The sequence below is a fragment of the Typopeltis vanoorti genome, chromosome 8, assembly GCF_054136105.1.
Source record: "Typopeltis vanoorti isolate ZY-2024b chromosome 8, IOZ_Tvanoo_1.0, whole genome shotgun sequence".
NCBI lineage: Eukaryota > Metazoa > Arthropoda > Arachnida > Uropygi > Thelyphonidae > Typopeltis > Typopeltis vanoorti.
Window position 1 is genome coordinate 60,029,174 of NC_143556.1, and position 22,587 is coordinate 60,051,760.

Below are 22,587 nucleotides of genomic sequence, written 5' to 3' on the forward strand. Positions count from 1 at the left end.
GATGGTAGCTTCGCACCACTGGTCACTCAACCAAGCACATGTACCAAGTGTCCGAGCCTGCGGTTCCTCTCGTACTGAACAGGATTACTATCGCAATGACTAGTCATCTGTAGGGTAAAACTAACCTGTCTCACGGCGGTCTAAACCCAGCTTACATTCCCTATTAGTGAGTGAACAATCCAATGCTTGGCTAATTCTGCTTCGCAATGATAGGAAGAGTGACATCGAAGGATCAAAAAGCGACATCGCTATGAACGCTTTGCTGCCACAAGCCAGTTATCCCTATGGTAACTTTTCTGACACCTCTTGCTTAAAACTCTTAAAATCAAAAGGATTGATAGGCCCCTGCTTTCGCGGTCCATATTCGTACTGAAAATCAAGATCATGCCAGCTTTTTCCCATTTGCTCTACGTGAGGTTTCTGTCCTTGCTGAGCTCACCTTAGGACACCTGCGTTACCTTTTGACAGATGTACCGCCCCGGTCAAACTCCCTGCCTGACACTTTCCTTGGAGCGGATCGCACCACGCAACAGAGACCCGCCGCTTAGGGCTAGAATTGCGGACCCGGAGGGTCCGCTCTCCGCTTCACCGGGTCAGTAAAGAAATGATGAAAGTAGTGGTATTTCACCGGCGGCAGCAGAGCAACCTCCCACTTATGCTACACCTCTCATGACTTCTTCCCACTTTCATTGTTGTGGGTGAGAGACAGAGAGAAATTGTACTGCATATGAAAGTTTAGTTTGGTATGGATGTAATGTCACTATTGGTTAATCAGACAGTTCTGTTATCAGTAAGCCTTTTGTACATAGTTATAGCAAATGTGTGATAAAACTAGCATGATTATTAAACATTTTGGTTCCCATACTAAAAAATGAGTTTACTTTTCCTTTCTTGTAAACTTATTTTCTTTGAGTGAGCTTCTTAAAATAAAACTACAATAATTTCATGATATATTCTCCCCAATGTTTATTTATTAGGAATGATATTAACCTATTAAATTTGCATAATTAATCTCTACTTTGTCATTCCTGAACTTTGTATCAATAGTTTGTATTGAACTGCTAATAGGCAGCAGCTTATTGCAGTCTAAAATTTAAAGAGTAAAACATTTTAAATCAGAAACTATCCTTTAAGATTGTTGAAATAAGGTCAGTGAGTATTGAAAATATTATAAGCTCCTTAAGAAATGCCTATAACTTGCTAATTTCTTGAATGAGTGTCTTCTAGCTAGTCAGCTGACATAGCTACTTCTGAGTGTTAAAAGGAGACCAAGAACAGTTGAAAAAATCTCATTCCTCCTTTCTCCTGTAATTTCAGGTCCTCATCTGAAGTACATAGGTTGTGGAACTGGAGCAGCAACAAGATTCCCAAGCTACGCCTCTTCGACAGTTTCACTAGTTAACTGATTAGCTTTCAGCTACAAGCTGCAGCCGAAGATCTTTATTTTTATGTGGCACTGTTGTAGGAGTCTTTATGTTTACTTCACAGAAGACATTGGATCCCCTTTCTCACCATTTTAGGGTACTGTATAGTCCCAGTCACGGCACCATTAGTTATTTGTAGCAGTTCAGCCTCAACTGGGGGATGCACACAGAGGGAGACAGAACATAGCTATCTTTCCCCTGGTTTCCTCTGACAGCTATAGATAAACTTGCCTGCTGTTATATATATTATGTGTATAAAGAGATGTATATATATACGTATACACACCTTCCATGTGCATGCTGTTTACCTATGTATAGTGCTTTTTAGTTTTTTTTTTCCTTTTTTATTTTCTCTTTTTTTTTTTGTGCATGTTTTTGTGTTTGTGCTTGTTAATTCTCTTCAGACAACACAATTTAGGATTACAAGGCATGTTACCTATTTGACTACCCATTAAGAATAATGACTGCCAATCCCTGTAGTAAATTTTTGGCATAGGGAAGCTAGCTAACCTTTTTGACAGTTCATTAACCAGTGGTGATATCAGTAATACTTAAAGTATGCAGTTTTTGAATCCTTATTTCTGTGACATACTGCTCTCATCACTTCTTCTGTATACAATAATTTTAACTATGTATCCAGAATTGAGGCCGAATATTCAGATTGTAAATTATAATCATTCCTGCTAACACCATACAGTTAAGCTTTTGCCCACAGCAAACAGAAGTGGATCATTAACTTGGTGAGTATTTTCCCATCAGCATCCCTGGAATATGACTTTGCACTTTCTGCTCTTCAGAAGTGAAATGCAACATTGCCAGAGCTCTTATTGTTCAGTGTGGAGCTTCCCAAGTGGGTTGTGGCAGAAATAATTTATAAATGTCTGTTTTTGCAGCATGAATGCAGATTAAGTAACATTTGTCTTCTTTGCAGCCATCGGACAGTTCTTCCTGGACTCACCAGGCGATACTAGTTGCTGTCTGCTGAGGCTGCTTTAATTTGAATTATTTTTACTACCAGAAAGCTTTTATCTTTAATTATAGATAAGTAGGACCTCCATTTTCTAGCTGGGCATCACGTTGGAGGAAGTAGATATATTCAGATGTTGTTTGCACATATACTAATATGTTCTTCATGCCCCTTTACAGGTCTGTGTACCTTGGATGGCAAGGTTTATGTAATTGGTGGTTGGAATGGACAACGTGGCTTAACACATTGTGATGTATTTGATCCTCAGACAAATGCCTGGACATCTATTTCATCTCTACAAATAGGTAAAGTATTGGATTATTTTTAAAAATATTTAGTTAATGAAGAAGGCAGTATATTGTACTTCAGGATTAATCTGAATATTGCATAGTGTCCTTATATCTGCCACACCTCAATTTAGATTCACTCACATTCAGATTTTATGTTCTTATGGTAATTACACACACAAGAGGTTGTTTAAACTGCTGCTTTAAAATCAGTGCATAAGTTGATATACTAAACTTCCATGAAATTTATGAACTAAAATTTTTGCCTATGTATCATAGGTTATCCTCAGTACATTGAAAATGGAACACAACATTAATAAGCTAACAAACAATTCAGTAAAATTCCTAATTATTTGAGGAAAAAAGTACATGAATTCGAACAAAAAATGATAATATAATATTTTCCATAAAAGGGATAATGGAAGGCCATCAGGTCTGTTTTAAGTTAATGTCAGTGTAGTGTCAAAACTCTTTATATAAGTGTTCTATAAGGAAACTACTTCTGTGTAAAAGCTTAGTTTTCTTCTAAAACCTCTATGTTTAGTCGAGATAGCATCTTTGCTAGGTCAGACTGTTCTGGTTGATGATACTGGATGCAAGATTTATGTTCTTCACAGTGGACAGCTGCAGATCTGCCTGATGATACTTTTCTTTAGGTGAAGAAAGGAAGGTAGAAATCATTCTGACAGGATGAACAGATACTACAATATTAAGAAGTTTTAGAACTTTAGCTATTTGTTCAGAAATCCCTTTAATATGAGGGAGTTGAATCCAAGTGAAATCTTCAAGAGATCTAAAAACTGGTTGTCTAAAGCAAGCAAAAGCTTCCTTAATAACAGATTCATTAAAGCCATTGTTCATGAAGATAGATTTGATATAATTAAATTCTTGCTATAAAAGGTCTTCAGTAGAACAAATAAGAGCATAATGCAACAGGATTTTAATAGTTCCAATCTTTTAACTAGGATGATGAGAATTAGCATGGATATAATGATCAGTATGGGTTTCTTTTCTGAAAACTGAAAATTGTAAACTACCATCTGGTTGATGAAGAATTAAAATATCTAAAAAAGCTACTTTTTTTTTTTTTCCTTCTAAAGTAAACTAATTCTTGGATGAATCCGCTTATTTTTGAAGCTAATAATTGTAAACCTGATTATGAACCTTTCCATATTGCAAATATATCATCAGAAAGGTTCATCATCAATGGTTTCAAAAATATATATGATTCATCTAAGAATTCAGTTTACGGAAGAAGTAAAAAAAAAAAAATACAATGATCAACTCATTGTTTAACTGAGTTTTGCTTTGGACTTTTATATTGACAAAAGTGTAGATTTAATTGTGAAGCCACCAGAGACAACTATTTCATGGATGTAATTATTTAAAATTGCTTATAACAAGGCAGGAAAAAAGAGTAAGTAAGTAAATCAGGATAATTCTATGCTAGAAGAAACATTAGTGCACTATGGCATCTCATCAGTGCATGTGTATTGCTGTATCATTAGATATCATATAACAAAGGTATCAAAAATATACATGGAAATCAAAAAACTTAAAACTAAAAATACATCATCAAATTCCTGCCAATGTACCCTCAAGGGGGTGTACTGGATATGATAGTACTACATGAAAAATTTGCATCATTACTAACTTCCTATCTACAATTTTCCTTCAAATCAGTCTGTTACTTGTCAAGACTGCAACATTACTAGATCTTATATTTCTATCGTCTAAGGCACTTTGTACTGTAACAATCCGTCTATATCTTGATCTTCCTCTAGATCGTTTTCCTGCCAACCTGGCAGAGAACACTTGTTTTGCTAATCTTTCCTCGCCCATTCTGTTTAAGTGACCATACCACCTGAGATTAGCTCTGCTAACGCATTCCTGCATGCTGACAATATCAAGTTCTTTTCCTAATATCCTCGTTTTTAATATGATATTGCCATTGATGCAATCTGTTCATGCCTCTAATCTTTCTCAGGACTCTCATATCTGTGGTCTCTAGTCTTTGGTCAAGTGTTTTACCTCTGATCTAGCTCTCAGATCCATAAGTTAAAATTGGTTCGAACACTGTCTTGTATACAGCTAATTTAGTGTTCCGACTAATTTCTCTCTTATTCCATATGAATTTATTCACTTGACTACCCACCATACCAGCTTTGTTGATTCTGTTGTTTGTTTCCATTAACTTGCCATCTTCACTAAAAATCGTGGCTAAGTTGCTGAAATGTTTTACTTTTTCTATAGGTTCTCCATTCACAATGCAGTTGATATTTTCATTGTCTTTGTCTCTTTAATGCTGACCTTCATGCCATACTCTGCTAAGCAGCAGCCATTATTCTCTTGATTTCGTGGATTTATTAGCCATGTATGGCTTTGAGCAACATGTAAATGTCCCGACGAGGGATTTCAATGGCTGTGCTTCATGTTTGGATCATATGTTTGTAAGAACACAAAGTCTAACTAAAGTAAAGAAAGCAGTGTTAAAACAACTAATCACAGATCACTTTCCAATAGCCATAAAAATCCATCTACAGTCAGCATCTGCAAACACAAGATGTCAGAGTCCAGTGTCCTAGAATAAACTAAAGCATGCTAAAACATAAATTAAGTACTATATATCCTGGGAACAAATATTTATTCACTTTAGTCAGGGAATCTTGCAGACTTGTAGTGGATTTATTTAGAAGTATACCATCATCCGCATAAAGCAAACAGCTGACATTAACATATCCGATTTTGATATCAGGTTTAATACCACTTTCCTTCATAATATGATCCATATAGGTAATCAATAAGAGAGGGGATAATGTACATCCTTGTCTGACACCACCAGATTTAACATTAATCCACCTGCCTGTACTTCTTTCAATTCTAACTGCTGAAATACAACTCAAATAAAGACTAAGTATTGCTTGATATAATGCCCCATTGACACCACACCATATAACTGTAGCATATTGAATAGCTTCTCTCTTGGCACCTTTTCATATGCTTTTTCCAGATTGACAAAACTTAAATACAGATCTTTGTTATATTCCCATGCTTTCTCAACTATTTGTCATAAAGTGAAGATCTGATCCTGACAGCCTCTATTTGTCTTGAATCCAGCTTATTCTTCACCAACCCTTTCTTCCACAATTCTTCTCAACTGTTTCTCAAGTATACTGGCATAAATCTTACCAGGAACACTCAGTAGGGAAATACCTCTGTAATTCTCACATTCAGCTTTATTTCCCTTTTTATATGTAGGTACTATGAGAGTTCTACTCCAATCATCGGGAATTCGTCCCTCTGTCCATGCTTTCTGAACTATGCAGTGCAGCCACTGTAAGACTTTTATACCACCATACATCAGCATTATTAGAAGAAATACACGTATAAACCACAGTGAAAATTATTTAATTGTAAATATTTCATCCTAAGTATCTTAGGACATCATCAGTACAGTATTTAAACAAAAATTAGGAATAACATACAGTTAGGGCGCATGATTACAATAGAATCTCATGAAAATGTGCATAACGTGCTAAAGTAGTACAAATAAAACAAAAAAAAAACACGTTAATTATTTAACACAGTTCTGTATGATAATTTCCCATACTTTAGGAATAGTAAGAACGTTGTTGCGGTTTAGGTTTGGTCTGTGTAGTAGGGCTTCAGAACTTTCTTTGTATAAACGTTCATGTTTAAATATAGATCTATGTAAAAGTTTAGCCTTTTCCCAATGGATCCTATGGTTTGGATTTTCAATTCCGTGTTGAGAGAGGCCAGATTTCTGCGGTTTAAGAAGACGAATGTGGTCTTGATGTTCCGAGATGCGTTTCTGAACAGACCTACCTGTGTGTCCAAAGTAAGATAATTTGCATGAGCATGAAATCTCATAAACACCAGGTAACATCAAGGGTGAGAATTTGTCCTTAGGAGAAGGTAATAAGTTGTAAATTTGGTTGATAGGTTTGTAAGTAGTGGCAAAATTGTATTTCTTCATAATTTTAGAAAGACGTTCTGAGATGCCTTTAACGTAAGTAATGGGAATCCTATGCACTTCTTCCTGTCTGGTTTGATGTATGCAGAAGTGACTGATGATTTTTTGAGTTGTTTTGGGATTATATCCATCTAGGATGGCTATATTTTTGATAACTTCTAATTCCTGGTTTAAAGATTCTTCAGAGGAGCAGAATTCAAGTTTGTTATTGCATCAGGTTACTTCACCTGGAAAGGTCAAATTTACAAGCAAGAGAAGGAACAGCAATGAGATCTCCTTTATCACCAAACCTAGCAAATTTGTTTCTAGAACACCTTGAGGAAAAAATATTCACTTTTGAACCCAAACCAAAAATTTGGCTAAGATATGTCGATGACGTATTTGCAGTATGGAATCATCCCGAACCTGAATTACAACTGTTTCTAGATAAAATTAACCTTCTTCATCATCGCATCAACTTTACGTTAGAAAAAGAATCTCCACAGGGTATCTCTTTTTTGGATTTACACATCAAAAGAAAAGAAGACTGTTCCATCGCCACTTCCGTCTTTCGCAAGCCTACATTCTGAGGTCGCTACATTCAGAATTCTTCTGCTCATCATCCATCTCAGAAATCTGGCATTATTAAATCACTAGTTTCCAGAGCACACAAATTCTGCTCCTCTTAAGAATCTTTAAACCAGGAATTAGAAGTTATCAAAAATACAGCCATCCTAAATGGATATAATCCCAAAACAACTCAAAAAATCATCAGTCACTTCTGCATACATCAAACCAGACAGGAAGAAGTGCATAGGATTCCCATACCTTACGTTAAAGGCATCTCAGAACGTCTTTCTAAAATTATGAAGAAATACAATTTTGCCACTACTTACAAACCTATCAACCAAATTTACAACTTATTACCTTCTCCTAAGGACAAATTCTCACCCTTGATGTTACCTGGTGTTTATGAGATTTCATGCTCATGCAAATTATCTTACTTTGGACACACAGGTAGGTCTGTTCAGAAACGCATCTCGGAACATCAAGACCACATTCGTCTTCTTAAACCGCAGAAATCTGGCCTCTCTCAACACGGAATTGAAAATCCAAACCATAGGATCCATTGGGAAAAGGCTAAACTTTTACATAGATCTATATTTAAACATGAACGTTTATACAAAGAAAGTTCTGAAGCCCTACTACACAGACCAAACCTAAACTGCAACAACGTTCTTACTATTCCTAAAGTATGGGAAATTATCATACAGAACTGTGTTAAATAATTAACGTGTTTTTTTTTTTTGTTTTTTTTTGTACTACTTTAGCACGTTATGCACATTTTCATGAGATTCTATTGTAATCATGCGCCCTAACTGTATGTTATTCCTAATTTTTGTTTAAATACTGTACTGATGATGTCCTTAGATACTTAGGATGAAATATTTACAATTAAATAATTTTCACTGTGGTTTATACGTGTGTTTCTTCTAATTATGAACGCACCACAGGTTTTTTATTTAAAAAAAAAAAAAAAAAAAATACATCAGCATTTCTGGTCGAATATCATCTACTCCTGCTGCCTTTCCACATTTCAAGCCTTTGATGGCTTTTTCTACTTGAAGTATGGATATGTATTCCTGACTAGTGTTTTTTTATCACTGTGCAATCACTCTTGTTTCATTTAGCAATTTTTTGAAGTAATTACTCCATACTTCAAGGATATCTTTTTCTCCCATTTTCATGTCACCTTTATCATCTCTAACTCCTTTTACAGCACTCTTTCCTCCATTTATAAGCTTCTTCAACAACCTCCAGAATATCTTACCACCTTCTTGATATTTATTTTCTATGTTCTTTCCAAAATCCTCCCATGACTTTTGTTTAGCAAGTTTTACACAGTGTTTAGCTTTCTTCTTGCATTTGTCTTTGTATTCTATTTATTTGCCAGGAACTCTTGATATGCTTTCTTCTTTTCCTTCACCACCTCTTTAACTTCCTCTGTCCACCATTGCAGACAACCTCACCAAATGCCTTTCTGGCTGAATCAATCGGGATTTTCTTCCAGGCTTGCCACTGAATCTCCAGGGTGTTTGGTTCCTGTTCTCAAACTCTTTCATTTTTTCTTCAATAGTCTTTGTGTATTTTAGTCTACAGTTTACCAACTAGCGAAATGTAGAAATAAAGCAGCTAAGGACATCTTACATGTGAGGCAGATCAAAGATGCTGAAGGAAGAGTATTATGGAGGGATGTGGACATAAGAAACAGATGGAAAATATACTTTGAGGGACTTTTGAATGAGGAAAATGCAAGGACTCACAGAGGAGATGGGCAGCCTTCTGAGGGGATGGTGCAGAACATCAGTAGAATGGAAGTGACGGAGGCCATGAAGAGGATGAGGAATGGAAAAGCGGTGGGCCCCGACAGAATTCCAGTGGAGGCATGGAAGGCGCTGGGGGAAGAGGGAATTGACCTGCTGTGGGACCTGTTCATGAAAGTTTGCCAACAGGAAAATATACCTGAGGAATGGAGGGAGAGTACTCTTGTTCCCATCTACAAGGGTAAAGGGGATGCACAAGACTGTAAAAATTACAGAGGAATAAAGTTGATGTCCCACACAATGAAGATCCTAGAAAGGGTTCTTGATGGTAGATTGAGGGAGGAGGTGGAGATTGCAAAGGAACAATTTGGCTTCATGCCTGGTAGATCAACAACAGATGCTATCTTTGGGTTACGACAGATGATGGAAAAATATCGAGAGAAACAAAGGGAGCTACATCTGGTATTTATTGATATGGAGAAAGCATACGATAGAGTGCCAAGGCAAGAAGTCTGGAGGTGTCTGAGGGAGAAGCAGGTGCCGGAAAAATATGTCAGGTTGGTGCGGGAAATGTACAGAAATGTGAAGACAAGTGTTCGTACCTGTTTGGGACAGACAGAAAGTTTTCAAGTAACAGTTGGCTTACATCAAAGGTCAGCATTAAGTCCATTTCTGTTTAATATTGTGATGGAGGTGGTAACAGAGGAGGTGAGAGAAGATGCACCTTGGACAATTTTGTATGCAGATGACATCTTGCTGTGTGTAGATTCAAGAGAAGAAGCGGAAACTAAACTGGAAAGATGGAGAAAAGTACTAGAAGAGAGAGGTATGAGACTGAGCAGAAGTAAGACAGAGTATATGTGTTGCGCAGTGGGTGGTGGCCAGGAGACAGATCTGGAGCTGGAAGGAAATGTCATCAGGAAGGTGAGAGACTTTAGATACTTAGGTTCAACAGTGGAAGAAGATGGAGGAGCTGAGAAGGAAGTGGGATGCAGGATACAAGCGAGTTGGAGGAACTGGAGGGAGATGGCTGGAGTGTTATGCGATAAGAAAGTGCCGATCAATCTGAAAGGCAAAATTTATAGGACAGTAGTGAGGCCAGCTATGACATGTGCTATAGAAACTGTGGCCCTGAGGAAAAATAACATCAGCAGAATGGAAGTAGCAGAAATGAGAATGCTTAGGTGGATGTGCGGTGTGACCAGAAAGGATCATCTGAGAAATGACTATGTCAGGGGAACAGTGAAAGTTACAAACTTAGGAGCGAAAATACAGGAGGCAAGGTTGAGATGGTTTGGTCATGTGATGAGGAGGGAGGACGAATATGTGGGAAGAAGAGTCATGCAGATGGATGTGCAAGGAAGGCGGAAGCGTGGGTGGCCAAAGAAGAGATGGAGGGAGCTGGTAGAAGAGGAATTGAAGATGAAGAACTTGGGTGTGGTGACAGCCCAAGACAGGAAGGTGTGGAGGAGACTCAAGAAACAGTGACCCCACTTAAGTGGGAGAAGCTGTAGAAGAAGATTTTAGTCTACAGTTCACATCTGAGAGCTGCTCAACTTTTATTTGCTTTAAAACTTTCTTGCATTTATTCTTTTCAATATGAAATTTAATTTTATCTTGCTCAAGACTAAATAGCGATCACTTCCAATTTCAAATCCTCTGTACACTCTGGTGTCCTACACTAGGGAAAAAACATCACTATCAACAATAACATAGTCAATTAGACTTTTCTTATTCCTTGCCTCATCTCTCCATGTGAATTTGTGCACATTTTTATGTTGGAACATGGTGTTTGTAATAACCAATCCATGTTCTGAGCAGAAATCCAACATGTATTTGCCATTATTATTAGCTTTGCTTTTTTCTCCAAATTTTCCCAAAATATTTTTGTCATCATCAAATTCCTGCCATGTACCTTCAAGGGGTGTACAGGATATGACAGTACTACATGAAAAAATTACATCATTACTAACTTCCTATCTACAATTTTCCTCCAAATCAGTCTGTTACTTGTCAAGACTCCAACATTATCAGATCTTATATTTCTATTATCTAAGGCACTTTGTACCGTATCAATCCACCTATATCTTGGTCTTCCTCTGGGTCGTTTTCCTGGCAACCTGGCAGAGAACACTTGTTTTGCTAATCTTTCCTCTCCCATTCTATTTAAATGACCATACCACCTGAGATTAGCTCTGCTAACGCATTCCTGGATGCTGACAATGTCAAGTTCTTTCCTAATATCCTCATTTTTAATATGATATTGCCATTGATGCCATCTGTTCACACCTCGAATCTTTCTCAGGACTCTCATATCTGCGGTCTCTAGTCTTTGGTCAAGTGTTTTACTTCTGACCCAGCTCTCAGATCCATAAGTTAAAACTGGTTTGAACACTGTCTTGTATACAGCTAATTTAGTGTTCCGACTAATTTCTCTTTTATTCCATATGAATTTATTCAATTGACTTCCCACTATACCAGCTTTGCTGATTCTGTTGTCTATTTCTATATTTAATTTACCATCTTCACCAAAAATCGTGCCTAAGTAGCTGAAATGTTTTACTTGTTCCACAGGTTCTCCATTCACAACACAGTTGACATTTTCAATGATTCTGCCTATTTTCATTGTATTTGTCTTTTTATTGCTGACCTTCATACCATATCTATTACAACAGCAATTGAATTTAGTCAGAGAATCTTGAAGACTTGTATTAGATTTATTTAGAAGTATAACATCATCCGCATAAAGCAAAGAGCTGACATTAACATCTCCAATTTTGATATCAGGTTTAATACTACTTTCCTTCATAATGTGATCCATATACATAATGAATAACAGAGGGGATAATGTACATCCTTGTCTCACACCAGATTTAACATTAAACCATCTTCCTGTACTTCAATTCTAACTGCTGACTTACAACTCAAATAAAGACTAAGTATTGCTTGATATAATGCCCCATTGACACCATATAACTGCAGCATATTGAATAGCTTCTCTCTTGGCACCTTGTCATATGCCTTTTCCAAATCGACAAAACTTAAATACAGATCTTTGTTATATTCCCATGCTTTCTCGACTATTTGTCGTAAAGTGAAGATCTGATCCTGACAGCCTCTATTTGGCCTGAATCCAGCTTGTTCTTCACCAAGCTTTTCTTCCACAATTCTTCTCAACCGTTTCTCAAGTATACTTGCATAGATCTTGCCAGGAACACTCAGTAGGGAAATACCTCTGTAATTATCACAGTCAGTTTTATTTCCCTTTTTATATATGGGTACTATGAGAGCTCTACTCCCATCATCGGGAATTCGTCCCTCTGTCCAGGCTTTCTGAACTATGCAGTGCAGCCACTGTAAGACTTTTATACCACCATACTTCAGCATTTCTGGTCGAATATCATCTACTTCTGCTGCCTTTCCACATTTCAAGCCTTTGATGGCTTTTTCTACTTCAAGTATGGATATGTATTCCTGACTGCATGCCTGGTCAGTGATTTTTATCACTGTGCTATCATCACTGCTTGTTTCATTTAGCAGTTTTTCAAAGTAATTACTCCATACTTCAAGGATATCTTTTTCTACCGTATTCATTGTCACCTTTATCATCTCTAACTCCTTTTACAGCAATCTTTCCTCCATTCCTAAGCTTCTTCAACAACCTCCAGAATATTTTGCCACCTTCTTGATATTTATTTTCTATATTCTTGCCAAAGTCCTCCCATGACTTTTGTTTAGCTAGTTTTACACACTGTTTAGCTTTCTTACATTTGTCTCTGTATTCTGTAAGAGTAAAAGCTGACTTATTTGTCAGGAACTTTTGATATGCTTTCTTCTTTTCCTTCACTGCCTCTTTAACTTCCTGTGTCCACCAGGGAGTTCTGATTTTTTTATCCTTGCACACAACCTCACCACATGCCTCTCTGGCAGAATCAATCAATGTTTTCTTCTGAGTTTGCCACTGAATCTCCAAGGTTCGATTCCTGTTTTCAAACTCTTTCATTTTCTTTTCAATAATCTTTCTGTATTTTAGTCTACAGTTCACATCTGAGAGCGGCTCAACTTTTATTCGCTTTAAAACTTTCTTACATGTTATTCTTTTCAATATGAAATTCTATTTTATCCTGCTCAAGATTAAATAGTGATCACTTCCAATTTCAAATCCTCTGTACACTCTGGTGTCCTGCACCAGGGAGAAGACATCACTATCAACAATAACATAGTCAATGAGACTTTTCTTATTCCTAGCCTCTTCTCTCCATGTGAATTTGTGCACATTTTTATGTTGGAACATGGTGTTAGTAATAACCAGTCCATGTCCTGAGCAGAAATTCAACAGATATTTGCCATTGTTATTAGCTTTGCTCTTTTCTCCAAATTTTCCCAAAATATTTTTGTATGTCTCACAATCATTTCCTACTCTGCTATTTAGATCCCCAACAAGGACAAACTTTTCCTTTTTCATTGTGTCAGTTGCTTTCTCTAAAGACTCAAAATATTCCTCCACTTCTACCTTAGTAGAACCTTCTGTGGGACCATAGGCACAAATAAGTCTCATTGTCGAGTTCCCTATTCTGGTATTTGTCCACATCACTCTACTTGAGACTGCCTGCCATTCAAGAAGATTAGCCTCGTATTTAGTGTTGAATACTATGGTTACTACTACTTTTCCTTGATTGTCATTGCCTGAATATAACATTTTGTATTTATTGCTCAATAAGATCTCACGAGTTTTTGTCTTTTTTGTTTCAGTCACCCTTATTATGTCGATCTAGTACTTATCTAATTCCTCTGCTATCTCAATTTCTTTGCCATTCAGGCTTCTTATGTTGATAGTACCAATCTTTAAACTCTGGTGATGTTGAGTTGGGATGTGTTTTCAGATTTGTTCCAGTAGTTGACTTTTCACTGTTCGCCCTGGTTCTCTGGCGAAAACAATGGGAGCCTTGTTTAACCGGGCGACACCCCAGCCGGTCCGAAATTTTGTCATGTTGTTCCATCACAAACTTAAATTAATTAAACTATTGATGATCTCAATCAACAAAGCCATCAACAGAAATTTGGAAATTGTATGTGTTCCTCAAGAGCCCCATGAATGTGTGTGAAATAAAAATATTTCACAAAAAATTGAAGTGGATTTTAATTAAAAGGACATCAAAGCAGCGCACTGACACAATGCACAAAAAAAAATAAATAATAAATAAGTTCAGGTCTAAGGAGACGAGATAGAATGGTTAGAAGAAAACAAGAACATAAAGTATAAAATAAGTACTTGAGATATAAGTAGTAATTTTAAAGATGGCAAAATATACTTAAACAAACATTTGACTATGAACATGAAGCATCTACTGTATGCAGCAAAAAATATAAACTGGATAAAAACCAATATCTCTGGATCGAGGATGGTAAACTCTTCATGAGAAAAGATGACACATTGCATATATGGAAGATAAAGTGCAAAGATGACTTCCAAAAACTTTAAAAATAATGAAAGAATCTCTGATTACTTTACAGTGGATAATAAGCTCACAGTTATTAATATAATTGCTTTTGAAAATTGTATAATTTGCAATGACAGAACAGAATTAGGAAGATTTTTATATTTCAGTAATGAACCTATTCTAAAATATTGCATTTAAACAGAAGTATAAAAGATAAAATGGAACATCTAGAACTAATATTAAATGATCTATACTCCTTTTCAGGTTATCTTGGAAGTAGCAGAATAAGCTACATTTCTGGCTTTTCTTACCATTCATACTATAGGCTTACGCAGCATAAAATAGTTCCTCAAATTTTTTACATTATCACATCGTATGGTACTTTGTATATAATTATTTTACTACTTCCTTACTTGCCGATGCTAGAATTATATGTTTCATACTATTGAATTGTTACAGGGAACTTATTTTTGGAAAATGCAGTTATCTATCACATGGTCTCAGGCGACTGTTGCCATAGTAACAGCGAACTAATATCCCACTACTTTCACAAGCGTTACGGCCAGTAGTATATTTCTTTACTTCTAAGATACTCTGAAAAAGAGTTTTATAATCTATAAGATTATAATATAGATATTAAAAAAATAAAATAAAATAAAAAAAAAATCAGCTAACACCTTTTATTCCCTAATAGGGAGTAGGCGAGGGCTTTATACCCTATCTAGCTTTTGGAGACTGAGTGGGCACTTCAATCAGGAGCATTAAGCTAGTCTATACTATTTAGAAGGGTTTAAAAAAAAATCACTGTAGGGATTATAACAGGTCTGGGGGATGAATCCTCTTTTTTTGAAGGCATATAATTATTAAACACATTAACAGTACAAAAATGGAAATAGCCGAAAATGTTGACATTTACTTAGAGAACTACAATTATTACATAATGGCTATTTAAAGATCTCATTCTTTTATGCCCTATGACTTTACACAAGAACTGGACACCATATTACATGACATCAATTATGATAATGTTATCATAATTCATGTCATAAATAATTGATCTGCTAAGCAGCAGCCATTATTCTCTTGATTTCGTGGATTTATTAGCCATGTATGGCTTTGAGCAACATGTAAATGTCCCAACGAGGGATTTCAATGGCTGTGCTTCATGTTTGGATCATGTGTTTGTAAGAACACAAAGTCTGACTAAAGTAAAGACAGCAGTGTTAAAACAACTAATCACAGATCACTTTCCAATAGCCATAAGAATCCATCTACAGTCAGCATCTGCAAACACAAAAGATGTCAGAGTCCAGTGTCCTAGAATAAACTACAGCGTGCTAAAACATAAATTAAGTACTATATATCCTGGAAACAAATACCATCTAATACTAATGTTGACCATGCTTTCTGCAAATTCATTAACATATTAGAACTGAAATACATGTCACCGTCATACTCCAAGGAAATGCAAACTAGCGAAGCCATGGATAATGCTAAAACAATGTGGAAAACTCAAGAGATAAGATGTATAAAAAAAACACAAAAAATACCCTCACAATGAATACTATGAGAATAGCTTCAGATAATATAGGAACCAAGTAAGTCAAAAATTGAAAGAACAAGTATTACCGTAATGAATTTTTGAAATGTGAAGGTAGTGCCAAAAAATGGAAATATACATCATCATCATCATCATCATCATCATCAAATTCCTGTTATGTACCCTCAAGGGGTGTACAGGATATGATAGTACTACATGAAAAAATTACATCATTATTAATTTCTTATCTACAATTTTCCTCCAAATCAGTCTGTTACTTGTCAAGACTCCAACATTATCAGATCTTATATTTCTATCGTCTAAAGCACTTTGTACAGTATCAATCCACCTATATCTTGGTCTTCCTCTAGGTCGTTTTGCTGCCAACCTGGCAGAAAACACTTGTTTTGCTAATCTTTCCTCGCCCATTCTGTTTAAGTGACCATACCACCTGAGATTAGCTCTGCTAACACATTCCTGGATGCTGACAATTTTAAGTTCTTCCCTAATATCCTCGTTTTTAATATGATATTGCCATTGATGCCATCTGTTCACGCCTATAATCTTTCTCAGGACTCTCATATCTGTGGTCTCTAGTCTTTGGTCAAGTGTTTTACTTCTGACCCAGCTCTCAGATCCATAAGTTAAAACTGGTTTGAACACTGTCTTGTACACAGCTAATTTAGTGTTCCGACTAATTTCTTTCTTATTCCATATGAATTTATTCAATTGACTTCCCACCATACCAGCTTTGCTTATTCTGTTGTCTATTTCTTTATTTAATTTACCATCTTCAGTAAAGATCGTGCCTAAATAGCTGAAATGTTTTACTTGTTCCACAGGTTCTCCATTCACAACACAGTTGACATTTTCAATGACTCTGCCTATTTTCATTGTCTTTGTCTTTTTATTGCTGACCTTCATACCATATCTATTACAACAGCTATTCAATTTAGTCAGAAAATCTTGGAGACTTGTAGCAGATTTATTTAGAAGTATAACATCATCTGCATAAAGCAAAGAGCTGACATTAACATCTCCAATTTTGATATCATGTTTAATACCACTTTCCTTCATAATGTGATCCATATAGATAATGAATAACAGAGGGGATAATGTACATCCTTGTCTCACACCAGATTTAACAGTAAACCATCATCCTGTACTTCCTTCAATTCTAACTGCTGACTTACAACTCAAATAAAGACTAAGTATTGCTTGATATAATGCCCCATTGACACCATATAACTGCAGCGTATTGAATAGCTTCTCTCTTGGCACCTTGTCATATGCCTTTTCCAGATCGACAAAACTTAAATACAGATCTTTGTTATATTCCCATGCTTTCTCGACTATTTGTCGTAAAGTGAAGATCTGATCCTGACAGCCTCTATTTGGCCTGAATCCAGCTTGTTCTTCACCAAGCTTTTCTTCCACAATTCTTCTCAACCGTTTCTCAAGTATACTTGCATAGATCTTGCCAGGAACACTCAGTAGGGAAATACCTCTGTAATTCTCACATGCAGTTTTATTTCCCTTTTTATATATAGGTACTATGAGAGCTCTACTCCAGTCATCGGGAATTCGTCCCTCTGTCCAGGCTTTCTGAACTATGCAGTGCAGCCACTGTAAGACTCTTTTACCACCATACTTCAGCATTTCTGGTCGAATATCATCTACTCCTGCTGCCTTTCCACATTTCAAGCCTTTGATGGCTTTTTCTACTTCAAGTATGGATATGTATTCCTGACTGCATGCTTGGTCAGTGTTTTTTATCACAGTGCTGTCATCACTGCTTGTTTCATTTAGCAGTTTTTCAAAGTAATTACTCCATTCTTCAAGGATATCTTTTTCTCCCGTTTTCATGTCACCTTTATCATCTCTAATTCCTTTTATAGCACTCTTTCCTCCATTCTTCAGCTTCTTCAACAACCTCCAGAATATTTTGCCACCTTCTTGATATTTATTTTCTATATTCTTGCCAAAGTCCTCCCATGACTTTTGTTTAGCTAGTTTTACACAGTGTTTAGCATTCTTGCATTTGTCTCTATATTCTCTAAGAGCACAAGCTGACTTATTTGACAGGAACTTTTGATATGCTTTCTTCTTTTCCTTCACTGCCTCTTTAACTTCCTGTGTCCACCAGGGAGTTCTGATTTTTTTATCCTTACAGATAACCTCACCACATGCCTCTCTGGCAGAATCAATCAATGTTTTCTTCAGAGTTTGCCACTGAATCTCCAAGGTTTGATGGGTAAAAATATATATAAATATACTGGGTAAAAATATCTGAGAACCAATACTTCCAAGACTTAGTAATGAGGACAGCAATCATATAGATTTAAACAGTGAAAGAATGTTAGCAGACAGATTTAATAATTACTTCATAACAGCTATGTTTAACCGACATTAAAGTGAACATTAAATATACCGTATTAAATACCATTCCACTTAGATGACTATATATTTACAGGATGCTACTTTTCCTAAAGACTGATAACCAGTATGTAAATATTAGAAAAGACACTTCTGCAGAAAAGCAGGCTTAAAATATTTTATCACTGAAGTGCAAAAAGAAATAATATACAAACACTATGGCTATTTGGCTCTATTTCGCTCCAAAAATCTGCAATGGCTTACTGCTCTTAATACAAAAGGAAAACAACATGAACACATACAGAAATCTGATTAGACAGTACCTAAATTTTTATAAGAATATTGAAAACTTGTTTAGAATAATTGTATAAAAGTAATTGACCAATTTATACCAAGAGAAATTAACCAATACAAAATATTTAAGTAATTACTGAACTGCATTGTTTTTATTCCACGTGTACATATGAGTAGTGTGTGTAGACACACACACATTATTCTCTAAATGTATTGTCAGTATTTTGTGTACTATTTATGCTGTGTAATTGCTACACTTTTTAACCTGGATGAGCTCATGCTCTTGGGTTATACATATGATGTTATTGTTTTACAATTTTATCATCTTGAAAGAAAATTTAAATGAATGAGATGTAATGTAATGATATGTATTGATAATTCAATAAATAACTTTAAAAAAAAAAAAAATTCTCTTCAGGAATTTGGGCCAGGTGACATCATCAGAACAGTGCTAAATTATGCCAGCCTGGTTGGCCAAATGGTTAGCATATCTGCTCTCCAGCCAAAAGGCTGCAGGTTTGAATCCTGTAGTGGGCATGGGTATTGTGATTGTCTGTGAAAATACTAGTAGTAGTGATGGTAGCTGTGATTCGTTATAGTTGGTAGATTTGAGTGGTGGAGACAGAGTTGAAGAGTAGGTGCCCTCCCTCGATGAGTCTTTGAACTCCCTGGAGGGGTCATGTAATAATAATAATAATAAATTATCCAGTAAATTATTTTCTCTTTTATGCAGTAAACTGAAGAATAATTACAAATCATTATTTTTCAGAAAACAAGATCCAGACTCAATTGTGCATTGAGTAAGTGATAATTTAGCACTAGCAGCATAAAAGTACAGTTTAATACAAACTGTACCAAGTATACCTGGCTTTATTTCTTTCTATCTGGTCCATTTAGTAGCCTTTTCTTTGTATGTATACCTCTATTTGTGTGGTTTTCTGAACTATAGGGTTCATAACATTAGTCAGGTAATGCTCTACTTGGCATAACATTTGATCTTTATGTATCATCACATTTGTATTAGGCTTAAGCCAAAACAGAATAAAATTTGGTCAGCCAAATTTCTGGTGCATCCTCATTTTGTCAGTATCTAAGTGTATTATCAGTAACAGAGCACACAACGAGAGAATTGGGATTGGACATTAGGTCAGAAGCTCCAGTCAGGTTTCCAAGATTTGTGTAGGTCTTTCAGTTATCTAGCCTTCTCTTAAGCAACTCCTGCTATTTGTTTATTGGTAACTTAATATCATAGTATTTTGCTAGAAAGATGACACTTGGACGTCATCTGATTCTTTACTTTTTGTTATTTCTTAATTGGAACTATTTAATTTTGCTTTTGATTTGCACATATTTTTAAGACATGCATCTGGATAACCAAAGTTAGCTTAATAACTTAACAATAACAAGCTAAAGTTTAGCTAATCAGCACTGTACTATAAATGAAGTTAAGTTAAAACAAAAAAAAATTACTTGTAATGTAAATAAAATATTCTCATTCTGCATAGGTCGTTATCAGGCTGGAGTACTACATATGGGTGGCTACATATATGCAGTTGGTGGCTGTGATTCTTGGAATTGTCTGAACAGCGTAGAACGTTATGATCCAGAAACAAATATATGGGAATTGGTGGCTTCTTTACCTACTGCCCGCAGAGGATGTGGTGTTGCAGTGCACAATGGTAACATTTTTTTTATTTAGCTGACATTAACCAGCCACTAAATTTTTAGGCGATATCTTATTTTTCCTTTGAGAATTACTTTCAGAATTCACATCAGTACAGAAAACCTTTTTTAGTGGAATTGTCCGAAATATGTGATAATAAAATACTTTTAATGGATTTCTATAGAAGTGTTATTTGAGTTTGAAATCATGAACCAAATTTTAACATTATTTAGCCTGTCTTTTATAGTTACACGGTGATTAGCATTCATTACTACAAAAATTATGGCAACAACTACCATGTATAGTAGAACTTCAGTTTAATATAAATCAAAATAATAACTTAACATTTCAACTTTCATATAAAGGTCATCATCTGGAATATACACACACATGGAAAGGTATGTTTCTTACATTATACAAAAATTGGTATGAATGCAAATTCAAGGAAGCCTATAAATTTTTTAGATGATGGCATAAAAATACCAAGAATTTGGATCACACAATCAATCCACATAAGTTCTTTCCAGTTTTTCTATGAACATTTAGTACTCTAAGCAATTATTTCAGCTCTTATTGGCCACAATCTATACTTTTTTTTTGTTTTATGTGAGAGCACACACATTGCTCTCCAGCTTAATATTAATACAGGGTGGGTGAAAAGTTACTTTACCATAATATTATTTTTTTTTTTTTTTTTTAAATTTGTTTATAAATGTTTATTTATTTTTTATTATTATTTTATAAGAAGTATAGCAGCTCCTGCACATCGATTAACTTTAGAACAAAGAATTTTTATTATTGAAAAGTGTTATCAGTAAAATAACTTTTGGCCCACCCTGTATCTCTTAATGTTTTGTAACAAGTAATAGTTGACCAAATTAGTGTGACTTTTATCACACTCTGTAGAATGTAACATAACTTATTTCCTTATATATGTATATACTCCAAATGATGACCTTGATAAGAAGGTCAAAATGTTGAGTGATTATTTTGGTTTATATTAAACTGAAGTTTTACTATAACATGGTAGTTGTTTCCATAATTTTTTTTAATAAATTAATAATGAATTATTTAGCCTGAGAGACATGTGGTGAAGTTGCCAGCAAAGACAGAAAAATGAAAAGAATATGGCATCATTAGAAGCCAGAACACACAGATTTTGCTCCTCCAAGGAATCTTTAAACAAAGAATTGGAAATCATCGAAAATACAGCCATACTAAATGGATACAATCCAAAAACAACTAAAAAAAATCATCAGTCACTTCCCCCCACACATCAACCTAGACAAGAACAAGTCCATAGGATTCCCATACTGTATGTCAAAGGCATCTTCGAACATCTGTCAAAAATTATGAAGAAATACAAACTTGCTGTTACCTACAAATCAATCAACCAGATCTATAATTTGTTACCTTTTCCTAAAGACAAACTCTCATCTTTGATGCTACCTGGCATTTTTGAAGTTCCATGTGCCTGTAAGATGTCCTACTATGGACGGTTAGGAAGATCTATTAGTAAATGTATAAAACATCGCTGAACATCAAGACCATATCCATCTTATCAAACTGCGCAAATCTGGCATCACACATGGAATTGAAAATCCAAACCATAGGATCAAATGGAAAAATACCAAACTTTTACATAGATTAGATTCATATATAAACATGAATGTTTATATAAAGAAAGTGCTTGAAGCCCTATGTCACAGATCCAACTTAAACCGTAATGACGTTCTTACTATCCATAAATTCTGGGAAATTGTCATCCTTAATTGTGTAAAATAAATTTACGTATGTTATTTTAATTTAATCTAATTTATTTTTTACCAGATATATTTATTTTAATTTAATTCTATAGCATGCTACTGCATGCATAGTGGGATTCTATTGTAGGCATGTGCCCTAACTCTTATTCCTAGTATTGTTTGAAATAACTGTACTGATACTTAGATATCCTAAGATACTTGGACGAAATATTTACTTATTAAAAAATAATTTAATTACTGTGCTTACGTGTGTATGTTTAGTGATGACTTCTAAGGCCACTGTAGGCCTAAATCCTTGACAAGCATGATGATAAAAATACAAATGAATAAAATACTAAAAAAAAAAAGGGTAAAAGAGATTCCTCGGCCAGCTTTCTACATTACTGATGCAATATAGGTTTATAACCTTTTGTAGTTTAAAGACATGCATTAAAAAAAAAAACTTATTTTGAAGAAAATGCTACTTATGATATGGTGACTTTTTTCTTTGTTAACTAATGAAATTTGTTTTTCATGCTTTGTATAATATGAA

The 22,587-nt window shown here is 35.3% G+C and overlaps 1 protein-coding gene across 3 annotated transcripts in view; it reads left to right on the plus strand.

Moving 5' to 3' along the window:
• LOC150104027 (influenza virus NS1A-binding protein homolog) overlaps positions 1-22,587 on the plus strand; it is a 266,485-nt gene that overhangs the window by 242,412 nt on the left and 1,486 nt on the right. For all 3 annotated transcript variants that reach the window (XM_090397250.1, XM_090397248.1, XM_090397249.1), the window contains exons 10-11: positions 2,571-2,696; positions 20,132-20,305. In XM_090397250.1, the coding sequence (XP_090253376.1) occupies positions 2,571-2,696; positions 20,132-20,305 (300 nt within the window). The remainder of the gene's footprint in view (positions 1-2,570; positions 2,697-20,131; positions 20,306-22,587) is intronic.